The sequence below is a fragment of the Eutrigla gurnardus genome, assembly GCF_963514095.1.
Source record: "Eutrigla gurnardus genome assembly, chromosome: 17".
NCBI classification, from domain to species: domain Eukaryota; kingdom Metazoa; phylum Chordata; class Actinopteri; order Perciformes; family Triglidae; genus Eutrigla; species Eutrigla gurnardus.
In genome coordinates this window covers 11,677,695-11,691,628 of record NC_139928.1, presented here as the reverse complement: position 1 = coordinate 11,691,628, position 13,934 = coordinate 11,677,695, and the positions used below count along the sequence as shown (strand labels likewise).

Below are 13,934 nucleotides of genomic sequence, written 5' to 3'. Positions count from 1 at the left end.
CTAAGCATGCATGTTAATAGTGTATGTGTATAGATTTGGGTCGGTGTGTGTGTGTGTGTGTGGGTGAGAAAAAGAGAGATAGTGAGAGACGCGAGGGCTGAATTCCACCCTGACATCTGCCAAGGTCCAGGGAGGATTTGTGTGTGTGTGTGTGTGTGTGTGTGCATCCATGAGTGTGCATAAAGTAAGCGAAACAACCCCTGGAGTCACCTTGCGGCTACGCTACATGACGAATACACAGCGGAAAGTGTCATCCTCACCCTAATTACAATACCAGCATGCTCTCTGGTGTCCGACTGTGACAAAGGGAGTGTGTGTGTGCGTGTGTGTTTGTGTTTGTGTGTGTGTGTGTGTGTCCAGCGAGCAGCGTCAGCACCATCTTTCCGGTCCACTCACTGTTTGCGTGTGCAGGATGCCAAGGCAGCAGGTACACAGAGATGCAAACCACAGTCGGCTAGATGACTTTGCAGGCTGAGTGTGTACTTCATGCCACAGCAAACACACACACACACACACACACACACTGGTCATGCACATAAGGCTTAACCCAGGTTCAAATAAACTCATATTAAAGCCATCTATCAACGCAAACCAGCCTTTTCCACTAACTGTGCTGCTCTCAAATCTCTCCTGTAGATCACTTTACTCCATTCACCATTTTTAACTTAATGTCCTACTCAGAGTGGGTGAAATCACTTTAACATGTCCCCTCATGATTAGCAGTAGTATTTTGTTAATAGGTACAAATACAATTGCAGGTTGCATAAGGCAAGGCAAAACATGAACTAAACCAATCAGACGACAGCTCCCATTTCCTTTAAAAGCCAGGAGCACCACACCACATTTCAAATGGTGACTTGCTGGTGATCTATTTCATGGATTTAATGAAATAGATCTTTTTCCAATAAAATGTGACTTTTGGACAATAACGCTATGGGAGATACTCGGATTACAAGGATCCTACGCAGCCACCACTGGAATCTAATTCTACAAACAGTATAATATTCATAATAATGGAGAGAAGGGAAAGTCAGACTGAGAGCATCTACTGAATCCATCAGTGCTCGGGGCTGAGACATACATCAAATAAACTTAGCATTATATCTGCTTTCATAGACCCATGTTTTCTCAGAAACGATGAGGATCGTGCAACTGCATCTAGCTGTGGATTTTCTATCAAGTCACAACTCTTATATCTCTTATATCTCAACCCATCAGGAGCTACAGTACAGATTCTGACGTGCACATCGTGCCAGACTGTTCTGAAGGAAGATCTGGCACAGTTTTCAGTTTGCCCAAAAACAGAAAGTTAACAAAAACAGAACATTTTCCAGCTTACATCCACATATGTGCACATGCACGCACACATGAAAGCCTTCAGAAAATGGCCTCATGGACGACAATACTGTTATGGTTGGGGGTGAAACTGAAGCATATTCCTTCATTTAAGGTCAAAGCCTAAAATTTACTGAACCGTTCAAATTCATCACAGACAGAATCATCTGTGATTGTATGAAATAATAATTAACAATGGAAAAGTTAATTTCTTGCAATTTGCACTGCGAGAAAATTCACATTCACATTGAATTTACATTGTTACTTTGAGTGTGTGTGTGTGTGTGTGTGTGTGTGTGTGCAGGACGACAACAAGTTGAAAGTTTGAAGGAGACAAGTTGTTGAGAGTATGATGGTAAATTACATCCAAGAAGAGTCCACGGCAGCAAGTGGCAGCACTGTCATGTATGCTGGGTGGCGTTTCATCCACCGCTCCACTTCAACCCACCAGGGGCTGCTGGGAGCTGACAGGGGACAGGATCGCCTCCCAAGGATGCTCCAAACTTGAGATTCTCAAGCAGCCATGTGTCAAGTTTGTTGTTATTGGTGCACTCCACTTTAAAAACCGTTAGCCGGTGTACGCCTGAGGCGACAGAACGGAAAACCCTAAAGAAGGCTGCCCTACTTTAACACGCGGCTGCAACCAGCCAACGTTGTGAAGAGGCTGCCACATAGATCTTCGTGTCACGATGTGAGGGGTACTTGGAATTCCACGCTTGGCCTTTCCTCCCCTCGCCATCATCCACTTCTCTCATGAATCATGGAGGGAGACCTACGGGAGGGATTAGCGGCTAGAACCTTGAGATTCAACGAGTCATTCCAAATGGGATCATTAGCATACTAATGTTTGATGTTGGATGTAAATTCTCAACCCACTGATACTTCATTAGTACAACAGCTTACAGTGGGAGCTCTCCCAAAATTATATATGAAACAGGACACAAACCTCCCAGGGAAGGTAGGCTACCTATCAGACACTATAATTCTCCTTCCTTCCTGTTTCATTGAACTCTCTAAGAGGTGCCAGTGATTGTAAAAAAAAAAATGAACGCAAGTTTTATCAAGCAAACTCTTAATAAGTCATATTCTTGTTCATATTTGGCCCCAAGCAACTGCTCATGTATCATATTAATTACTGGATAATGTAATGACTTGTCAGCATGTGGGGAGAAACGTCTCTCTCAGTGGGTCAGAAATGTAATTAATCCCATTAAAGTTATACTCCATTCATAGTCTATTGAGTCTGAAACACAAAACCCTTATAGGCTGGAATGGTGGAGGATTTTTTTTGTGGCGTATATCTAAATGGATAATATTCTTCTTCTCTGCAGTCGTCGAGCATACATAAAGACATACACATCACGACAACGTGGCAACATAAGACACCTGCCCAATAATACACTATTCCTCCTGCACAGAGGGAACTGTAAATTATCTCGTCATGGCAGGTGATGAGATTTATGAAGGGTTTTGGGGGGAAAACTTGCCTCTAACATACAGTATTATTTGCAATGGTCAAAAGCCAAAGAGAAAACAGACAAACTGAAAATGAATCAGATGGGACAGTCGCAACATCCTCTTTTTGAAAGTCAGCAACAGAGTTTAAAGGAAATTGAATTTTAAGAAACAAAAGATACTATTGGCATATTACTTCTATAAATCATGTCAGTTTGTATCTTATTAGCGTCAGCGACAGAGACGCTGGTATTTTTTTCATTATGTGAGTTTGTCCGTGTCATCATGGCACAATGTGGTCCTCACTCTATGCCCCGACACAAAAACATCACCTTATGTAACAAATCGATGTGTATAAAAGCTTTGTGAAGCACCTAAACCTCACATTTCTGTCTCTTCGGATGCAAGGCTCATTACTAAGCAACACAAAAGCTGTGACGTCATAAAGCTTAATATTATCCTTGGAGGGAGAGGAAAAAAAATTCAAAATTAAAAGCCCAAATAGAAAATCAATCCAAATATCTCACATGATATAATGTTAGTGTACTATGACCATGAGCTAAGACGTGCAAGGGAGCTGTCTATGGTGTTGAACGTGGCCAGGAAGGTTTTTAGACCTTGGCTGATGGATCTCTGTATGAAGACATCATGTGACTGACTGACTGTGTGTGTGTGTGTGTGTGTGTGTGTGTGTGTGTGTGTGTCTCCGTGCCTGGACCCGCCATGGTTCACCCCCCCTGTTCTCCATCTCAGCAACAGGAGCATTACTCATGACGCCTGGCCCTTTTTTTGAAATCACTTCATAAATATTCCATGGACCCTCTTAAACAGGAGTCTGAAAAGTCACGGCTTGGCGCCTCACCGATGCAGATTCCATTAAGCCTCGTGTTGCAGCAGAAACATGGTGGGACAATTAATCTTTCAGGATCTAAGGCACGGCAACAACGGATGCAAGACACAGAGAGAGAGAGAAAGAGAGAAAGAAATGGTATGAAATAATAGAAGCTGGTAAGGGAGAGTGACACCTGGACGGTCTTATGAATTATGTAGAATCCGGCAGCGTTGACACCTGATTCCACCAAACAAGCTCCTTTAACTCCTTTCTCCAGAACACATCTGCATAGAAATTAAATATCTCTACAGCAACTAAAAGGGAAAATGTCAAAAACGAGGGTAGCGTTAAATGGAAAAGGGTAATCCGCTGGTCTGAAAGGAGGCAACCGTTACGCCAGATTCTATGCTATTTATTTGAAAAAAAGAGGGTAAAATTCCACTTGTCTGTGTACTGGTGTATTTTTGTAAAGCATGAGAAATAATAACATTTCTGAGAGGGACGTTCTTAAGACACAAAGAGAGGGGAAAAGAGGCAGCCTTAAAGAAAAAAGCATGAAGAGTGAGAAAAATCTAACTGGAGAGAGAGAGAGCTTGAAGAGGCGAGAAGGGAAGAAGGACAACTTTAACAATCACCAGCAAACTCAGAATCCCTCCATGTTTCATCCCCATGAGAAAACAAGAAGAGAGCGTCTGGCCTCTGCCAGAGCCGTACTGGCATTTCACACAGACGCAGCACAAACGAGCCACAGAGGCATCGCCCCCATTTATCCACCGTCACTTCTGCTTTTATCCACCAAGAATGTGGAGAAGAAAAGGGGGACATTTTTAAGGGTGAAGTGAACTTTATTTTTTGTACGAGGGGCTCTTTTTTCCAGTAGATTTGCAGGTATTTCTTCATAAACTAAAGTATTGGACAAATTGACATTTCGACCCAATGAAAAGTCAAGAGGGTCACCAAATGATCCCAATTACACACGACAGGACAGCCATAGTAGGGAAACACAGGTGGGAATACTAAGATGAATTAATTCCCCTTAGCTGAGCATGCTGACTCAGCTATGTCACACTGTGATACAATACAGTTAGAATTGGTGTTATTAATAACACCCGTGCCTTTCATAATATAAAATGGCTGCTGTAAAAAAAAAAAAAAGGATATGGCTGTCGCAATTCGTTTTTTTTTTACTAAAATACACAACCTCATGGTGGTGCTAGAGAAAAAAAGTCCATCCAATAGCAAGGGTCAAAGTGGTGGACCAACGACATGCTAAACTACAGTATTTTAGGGTACTTCATACATAAAAAAACAAACCACGAAACAACAAAACAGATGTTATTATTACACTTTAAGTTATTGGTGAAATACTGCACCACCGTTTTATTATCCTGACTCAAACACCACACCATCCAACAGCTTCGTTAGTGTCAGATATTTCATTGTTCCACTGTTGAAAGGTCAACCGAATGATGAGTCGATGTAGAGTAGAGACTCATTCCTCTCCCTGCTTTCCCCCAGGAAAACACACGCTCATGCCCTCCACATTCCACACACACTCAGGCGGTTTTTACATTCATCCTACTCACGCTTTCATTCGTGCATGTTAATGTACGCGGAGCTAATGGGGAGTGTGTGAAGATGCACTTTTGCTCTCTGCAAGAGAAGATGCACTACAGCGTTCTACGACTTCTCTGGGACCCAATGGCTTCCTTCCCGCATGGAGATGCATACAGCATGATGCTCTGTGAGCGCAAGTGTGTGCAAATATTAACTGGAAATTGTGACAAAGATGGATGGGAACATTAGGATTTGGGACACAGTAAATATGAAATTGATGTCATTCCTCTCTTGTCCCCAGTGATTTCCTGCAAGGGATTTGTTTGATTTTATTCCCTTTGCGAATAACTTTTTAAGTGTGTGTGCCCGTAGATGACCTACTTGTGTATACGTGAGTCCTGTCATGTCTTAAAACCAGGTGTATGTGCTGCTATAATGTACGGTTTCTCATACAGATAAGGCAATCTCTGCAGGTTGTAGATTGATCGTAATTCTTATCCGTCCCCCCGTTTTACACACATACACACGCATGCACAATGCCACATCATAAATATTAATGCTAGGTTCAGTCTCCCGGGCTAACAGCTTCAGTAAAGAGGACAATATACAGCCACTGGGAATAAAAAGGCCCAGAACTATGAGTCAAGGTCACTGCTAGGATTCAACTCCAGCATTCAGTCCGGCAGGGAAGATTTAGTATCATACCACAGCACAATCTCCATCTTAATAATGATAATAATAACAGCAATAATAATAATAATGTTAACAACAACAATAATAATGCTATTTGCAGAATTTGTGTGTTGCATATTCTGTAAGTTATGTAAAATCTGACTCGAGCTCTATTTATTTGAAGTCTTTCAAAACAAAGTCTTATTCATAATGATGGCCTGGCATTCATCCTAGGGATTTGCTATTACATAAGCTTTCAACTATATGATTAGAAAAGCCAGAGAGATAAAGAGGTTTCCCCATTTAGGACAAGTCTGGTTGTTTAATCTGCATTTGGATATAAATGAGCTTGAAGCGATCTTTCTATGAGAGACTAAAGGGGAGCATAGTGAGTCCATCGTGAGATCAAAAGGGCATGTGCAGTGGAGCACATCTGGATAAAAACTAATGAGACACTGAATAAAAATAAAGCACTGCGACACACTGCACAGGAAATAAACATCACAGACACGACCAGAGGAACAGAAAGACAGCATTAAGAGGAAAGAGACAACACATCTCTAATATATGGGAAACTAAGAGCTGTCACACAGCACCGTAGAAGACATGAGCCGTCCTCTCAGCTGGACATAAAACCCTGTCCTCACCCACCGGGTCACCCCAACTCAAAGCTCACCTGTCAGGTAACTATATTTGTGTAATAAAGCAGTGCAGACAGCAATCTGGGTGGTTAAAATAAATTATCTGAATCCATTTGCCTTTGCCGACTATGTGCTCAGAATTTAATCTGTTGAAGGTGGAGACATTTTGCATTAGAGTAGAGTCTGGCAGAGATAAGAGATTATTAAAAAACAAAATGACAATATGCTTAGAAATTTAAAAAAGTATTCTGCACCTTCTTATCTCATATTGAAACCTAGCCTGGCACTTTTATCAGGAATGTTGAGGACAGCTGAGAGACTACGGATGACATTCCTCGGAGGATTGAGGGCACAGATACGGAGTGGACACTATACTTCAACGGACCAAAGTCCTGCGCTGCAATTTGCCAACCAGAGTGAAGAACCCTGCAATGCAGCCAAGTCTAAATCCTCCATGAAGAAAAAAAAACAAAAAGACATGAGCAAATGAAAAGGGCACATCAGTTTAAAACCGAGCTAAAAACGCCGTCTCCCTCCCTACAGGGAGCAACAGGGGTCAGTCTGGAGCAGAACGGAGACCAACTCCCCCATTTAAACAAGTAAAGACAAATGAAAAGGGCACATCAATTTAGAGTGGACGTGAGCACGGCATCTCTTTCTCTGCACAGTGTGCCTCCCAGGGGCGGTATATTAGGCTGAAAGGGGCTCAGTGGGGGCGAGGTGCATCACTAAATAATGAACTCCTGGCGGCACAATTACTGAACATAATGGCTGCTTTCACCCCAACAGCAAGGGAAGGTGTGTATCAGTGAGTGTGTGTGTTTGTATTTTTGTTCACGTAAGTATATGCATCTCTGGGCAAAGCAGTCCCTGAGCTATTTTTCCTATCGTCTATATGCTCATTCTGATGATACTGTGAGTAAAACAAGCAGCAAGGCAAGGGGAAGTACCAGCAACGATACACTGAGCGTGGACGGTGTGTGTGTGTGTGTGTGTGTGTGTGTGTGTGTGTGTGTGTGCTTGCATGGACTTACGAAGCTCGCCCACTTTGAGAATCTCACAGAGCATCTTGGTCAGCTCAATGCTGCTCCGGCCGAACGGACACTCGTGCTTATCTTCCCGACTGCTGTTCTCCAGGACGATCTAGACACGCAGACAAATAAGCCAGACAGGAAAGATCAGGTCAAATATAGGACGACGTGGGTTTTTGGTTTTTATTCGCTCTCTGAATACAATAACAGATGTGCCAATGAATGAACAGAACTCCGATCCAGATCAGAATCCCGGAAACGTGATGTCCTTGCCATGAATCCTGCTACTCCCGGAATTTAGGGAATAGTAAAAAGATGATGTAGATCCAGATCCAGATGCAGATTGAAGATCCGGTAAGAGGTTGAGGTCTGTCGAGACCAAGACCTCAGGCCACAAAAACAGTTTCTTCTCATCAACAAGGCCCGGGACCCCCACTGATACGCACTCTGACCCCCCTTCCCCCATCATCACCCACACAGTCATCTGCTTATGATGATTGTACAACAGTTAGTCTGCTTTATTAACGATAAATTGTACAACAGTTAGTCTAAAGGGGAGCATAGTGAGTCCATCGTGAGATCAAAAGGGCATATGCAGTGGAGCACATCTGGATAAAAACTAATGAGACACTGAATAAAAATAAAGCACTGCGACACACTGCACAGGAAATAAACATCACAGACACGACTAGAATAAAGCTTATTCTATCACAGAATAAGAATATATGTCTGTGAAGAATATCACAGACACGACTTTATCTTAATAAAGCTTTATTGTTTATTCTTTTTTAACTATTGTGCACATTGAACACCAAGGCAAATTTCTTGTATGTGAAAACGTACTTGGCAATAAACTCCTTTCTGAAGCCTGGAAATGTATGTAAAGAATCTTTATTATTTGGCATCTTGCTGCTTTCAACCCATTCACACTGTCACCGGGTGGTAGAGGCAAGAATTAATGTCTGTTTTGACACTCGGAGATCCTACAGGTAAGTGGCTTTCGGACGTTTAGTTATATCATATTCAAATAACAAATTTGGCATCAGGTATGCATTCCCTGAGTGCCTCTGAGTGCTTTGTGGTTATAAGTATATGTAAAGTATTCTTTAATTTACAGTCACTGGTTTCTTGCCTTTGAAGGCCATTTTCCCATAAACATATCCATTATGGTTGAAACTATTTATGCATTGGCTGACCTTTCCTAACCCTCTAAACTATCTGCTTGGAAGACAAAAAAAAAAAAACAGGAATGAAATCTCAACGGCAAAAAATGTTCAGTCTAATTATGTCGATGGTGGCAGTGCGCCACGAATGAGGCCATCAAGGTCCCAATCATTTTAGCTGCTGACAGTTTAATTTGTGAAATTGGAGGCTGTGTTTCCTCCCTCTGGTTGACTGATAAGGCATGAGTTGGCACGACTAAAACATCTCTTTTCTCACATTCAAGTCAAGACTGAGACTCACACAATATCATTATGTCAGTACACACATTGATCGCAGGTGTAGTGATTACACTGCTGCATGTGTCAATAGAAAATCACTCTAACCTTAATGAACAAGTAGGAAACTCTAATGTCCAAACGAGTGCATGCCATCCCATTAGAGACACCATACTGTAGTTATTCTACATCACATCAGTCTATAATAATATAATACTGACAGGAACTTAATCATTTATGTGTTCATGATTTGTAGTTTTAGCTGCAAGATGATTTGGGAACGGGCCAGAAACTACAAGTGAGCTGGAGGGAAGAAGGTTTGGTAGGAAGCGGAGGCGACGAGGAGACTAGCTGAGCAGTGTGTGTGTGTGTGTGTGTGTGTGTGTGTGTGTGTGTGTGTGTGTGTGTGCCTGCATGGGACAGACCTGCATATGAAAGTGTATGTGCATGCTCACCCTGATGTAGGCGTCCGGGTGGTGTCTGGCAAAATACAGCATGTTATCCAGAGCCAGCATGCCTGGAGGGATCTGGGTAAAATCCACAGCTGGATTCACATGGTTCTGAGGGGCAGAGGAGGAGGAGGAGGAGGAGGAGGAGGAGGAGGAGGAGGGTGAGACATGGACTTTTCACACATTCAAGCAAACCTTTATTTTAACCTTTATTGGTACAATCCACTGAATGTGTTATTTATCTCCAGCACAAATCAACAGTCTGACAATTTACACAATACAAGACAAAAACAGGAATAAAGAAATCTCTCATATACAGAAGCAAACATTTTCTAACTTTGACTGATTATTTTCATAGGATGCCATCGCAGAGCAATAGGAAATCCTTTATTTTACAGTGTCAACATTTTTTGTTCTCCGGATGTGAAAATGTCCTTGAATGCACCTCTGAGGATGTGTTTCTAAAAACAGTCCATCTATATTCAGTGAATTTAAGGTTTTCAGCTGAACAACATATTTGTTTGGAGATGCATGGTTGTTTCCTGGATAGCGACGCTATCTTGAACAGAAATGAATGAATAGAGTAGAAAGTGGTTGCTGCCAGGAAGGTACAGCAGTGAATCAATCTAAACACATTAGAAATGGACAGAAAGAACTTCAAGCATACAAGATTTTTTAGGTTGGACTAAAATACCCAAAGTGTCAAGAAACAACACCCAAAACGTTGCAATAACATCGCCACGTCTCCAACGTCTACACTGCCACCTTCCATTACGTGTGAATAGTGGATGAGATATGCAGATACACGCTGCCTGTACTGTCACAGTCCATCACTCTGAATTCCCCCCAGACACTGCAGAGAACCCAGTCGACTAATGATTAAATCCACGGATACACATGCAAACACGCCACTCCGGAGCTAATCTTGAGTTTAAAAAGATGAGACAGGATGTTGAAGAGAAAAGCAACGGGACGAGGAAGGAAGGAAAACGGAGGATGAAAGAGGAATGGATGACACGGAGAACTGGCTCATCACTTTTGTAATTCTACCTGACAGGAAGCAAACTTATAGGCGCTTAGAGACGCGGGGGCATGCGTGTCTTACAGAAAATTATGGAGTAAGGGAAGAATATTCCAGCATGTTAAACAATCTCTTCTTACATAACCTGAAGATATTCGAAGGCAACAAATTATCTCAGCAGTGATAGGGTGTATCTAGAGAATTAGGGTTTGTGTACATGTGTGTGTGTGTGTGTGTGTGCGCAGTGCGTTTTGTGTCTGCAAGCTGTCTAGCACGGAAAGCAGACTGAGGATTTGAGCGTGGGTTTTTCTCCGCACTAGTGGAGACAAGGCAGTCCAATTGTCCTTATCTTTACTGAGCACACTGCAGTAGAAAGTGTGGATGAGTCCCGAAACAGCTGTGGGCTTACAACGAGCCACAGTGGGTTTAACTCCAGTTTCGGTGCTATCGTCAGACCACTGCATACAACACACACTCATATAGATGGTACATTAAAGCATGCATGCTTGAAGGTAGCAACAGGACAAGAAATTTACTAACAAAAACACACTTTAGGAGAACGTGAGTGAGAGAAGATTAAAAAAAACCCTATGGAGGAAATACTATAGGATGAGTAAGAGAGAACTGTGTTTAATGTACATACACTCAAGTACATTTTGAGGTACTTCTGCTTTACTCGAGTCCAATCCAATCAACAGCCGTCCTGTGTGGCTCGTTTAGTTTATGATCTCAGTTTTTGAGTTTGTGCAGAAGCCAGAAAAACGTCTTCAGAGAACGAGTGAATTTACGAGAGTCTTTGAAAAGGAATGCAGAACTTACAATGAAGCCCAGCTTCTTGTAGTCCCGGGTGTACATGGACTTGCGTTTCTCGATGCTGCCACTGTTGTTGGGCTCGCACTCCACGTCGAAGGCGATTCTCCGCAGCTCAAAGATGATGTCCCTCTGAGCCTGCACACACAGAGAAGAATATTTAATGTGCTGCTCAGAAGTCCATCCGTCTTTTCTTTCAGCGTTTTATAATTTAGGAATGCTTCAGCTTCGTCTCCAATGTGTGGGGTCTTGTGCTGCCCAAGGCAATCTGGCCGACAGCCACGTCTCTCCACTCTTTTTATTACTTGGCCAACCTAAAATAAATTGTTTTCCCCCAAAGCTAGTCTGATGAGGTCCAGTTTGCCTTAATTTTTCTGATGAGTTTTTTGCATAATGTAGTCAGGCATTTTTGACTCCAAACTATTTAGTCTTGCTGATGTCTCATTTTAAAAGTTAGTCTGGTGATATTATATATTTTTCTAACTGTCAACAAATCCCTTAAAAACACAAAATCAGACTGAATCCCAAAGCTGGATTTATCTTATTCCTCATTACCACAGTGTTCCATTGTTGACCAAAAGCCACACTGCTGCATTACTTCATTATGATGCACATGGGCACTATAGACATACACCGCATTGCTGTCAAAAATACTTAAAAATGCATATCAATACGCAGCTGAAAATAGTCCACAACACATATCATTTCCTCCATTTTAAGTGGTGTTCGTTAAAACTATAGCACTCAGTTGAAAAGTATTGACAGACTAAAACAGTTATGTTGACAATAACAGAAATATAGAAGCATAATATTAGAAGCCTTCTTCTTTAAGTTGTTATGTATCATATTACTTCCTTTTGTTGTGTCGATTGCCAATTATTCATCATTCACAGTCCCCCACCTGGTCCTGGGGATCCATCTTGGTCATCATGCGGTCCTCCAGCAGGTTGAAGGTGAGCACCTGCAGGACGTACAGCTGGTGGGCCATCTCGTCGTTGATGGGTGTGGGGCTCCGGATCACATTCTGCACGGTGTGGAGGACAAACAGAGGAGGAGGAGGAGGGAGGAAGAAGAGCAGGGGGGAGAGTAAGACAGAGAGGAAAGGTGTTAGATTGCCAAAGAGAAGGCGAGGGTGAGAGGACGGGTTTTGGGGTCAGAAAGATGAGATGTGGATTTTTTGGAGGAAGACAGTATGAGATAATGAAGGAGAACGAGAGGATTTGGGAGTAAATCACCAGGATTAGAAAACAGAAGTCAGACGGGGGAACAGGAGAGGGAGAAACGAGATTCAACACGAGGGTGGAAGAGAGACAAGGGAACAGGTGTGAGACAGTAAGTACAGTAGATAATAACCAGCGACATGAGACAGGGACGGGTGTCATTTCCTTTCTGATATCACACTGGTGCAGAGGCATGAACCTGAACAGAGATAAAGAGAGACAGACAGAGAAGGAAACACAGAGAGGGATACAATGGAGAGGTAGAGAGGAGAAGGTCATGTTAGACTTACACTGAGAATGATGGAGCGCAGCTGTTTCTGGGCGAGAATGTGGGCCATCTCCTATAGAGGGAGGGAGAGATAGAGATAGAGAGAGGGACAGGGAGAACAGAGGGAGAGAGGCGATTAGAAACAATATATCAATAAACCCACAAAATATAGATATTTCTTTTAAGGGTTTTCTACATTGAAATGAGAAATGAATGCGGGCAAAAATAAAGAAAAACTGCCACAGCGCACTGCAAAGTCTGCAGCGGCCGGCTGTAGAAAACAAGAAAGCCATCCCAAAGAAGAACTTAATCTTAAAAAAAGGGGGTGCTAAATGCACTAATTGATGCCTTCTACAGCGCATACTACAAAGTGTGCTAATCAAGGGTGCACTTACTGTCAGGGGACAATTTAGGATGTCCACAATGTGCTCATCAAACTACCATATCGTGTGCAGTGAGGAAACAAAGTCAGAGACAGAGAGACAGAGAGAGGGTGAGTGAGTGAATGTGGGGAAAAAAAGAGAGTCTGAGAGGAGATTTTAAAAAATATATATTTTCTGTCAGTGGTGCAGCTTGTGGAGGAAGGGGGGGGGGGGGGGGGGGGGCAACGGAGTCAGCAGAATGGCGGGGGAGAGTGGGGGATCATAATAATAGCTTTACTGATGGTCGAGTCTTTACCACAAACACACACACAAGTAGCATCAACCACATAAAGTTGCTAAAGGTTGCTGCAAACCGACCGCATGAATGCGATTTGTGCAGATCCTTGTTCAATTACAAGAATGTGCACAAACAACGGGTAAAAATGAAACACAATCTGTATGCAGCGTTGCCGTGGAGCTTATTTATGCCTCGCATGTCTTCAACTTTGTATGCTGCATAGGAGAAAATCTGTGGGTGAGCATCATTCATTATTAATGTCAAAGCACATCGCTGGACACGACGGTGCTGATTCGAGGGGGATCATGTGATCAGCTGCAGGGCAAAGCGTGACATAGGTGAGAGAGAGAGAGAGAGCGAAGGAGAGGGACGAGCAGCGAAGTGAGAGCGTGGTCGAGCAAAAAATGTCACTTCTGTCGAGAGGAATGGAGGGAAAGACGAGCGGGGCAGGAGGACGTGGACTTTCACGCTCGCTGTTCGACTAGATTTTACACTAGACCGGAGACGGGTTATAAACACATGACACAAAAACACATACAGGGAC

The 13,934-nt window shown here is 42.7% G+C and overlaps 1 protein-coding gene across 4 annotated transcripts in view; it reads right to left on the bottom strand.

The window, feature by feature from the left end:
• Window positions 1-13,934, bottom strand: part of elmo1 (engulfment and cell motility 1 (ced-12 homolog, C. elegans)) — an 84,411-nt gene that overhangs the window by 31,670 nt on the left and 38,807 nt on the right. For 3 of the 4 annotated variants that reach the window (XM_084032900.1, XM_084032901.1, XM_084032899.1), the window contains 6 exons: window positions 13,126-13,167; window positions 12,753-12,803; window positions 12,144-12,266; window positions 11,252-11,380; window positions 9,418-9,522; window positions 7,527-7,635 (listed from right to left, as the gene is read on the bottom strand). In XM_084032900.1, the coding sequence (XP_083889026.1) occupies window positions 7,527-7,635; window positions 9,418-9,522; window positions 11,252-11,380; window positions 12,144-12,266; window positions 12,753-12,803; window positions 13,126-13,167 (559 nt within the window). The remainder of the gene's footprint in view (window positions 1-7,526; window positions 7,636-9,417; window positions 9,523-11,251; window positions 11,381-12,143; window positions 12,267-12,752; window positions 12,804-13,125; window positions 13,168-13,934) is intronic. The other variant, XM_084032902.1, reaches the window with a different exon arrangement.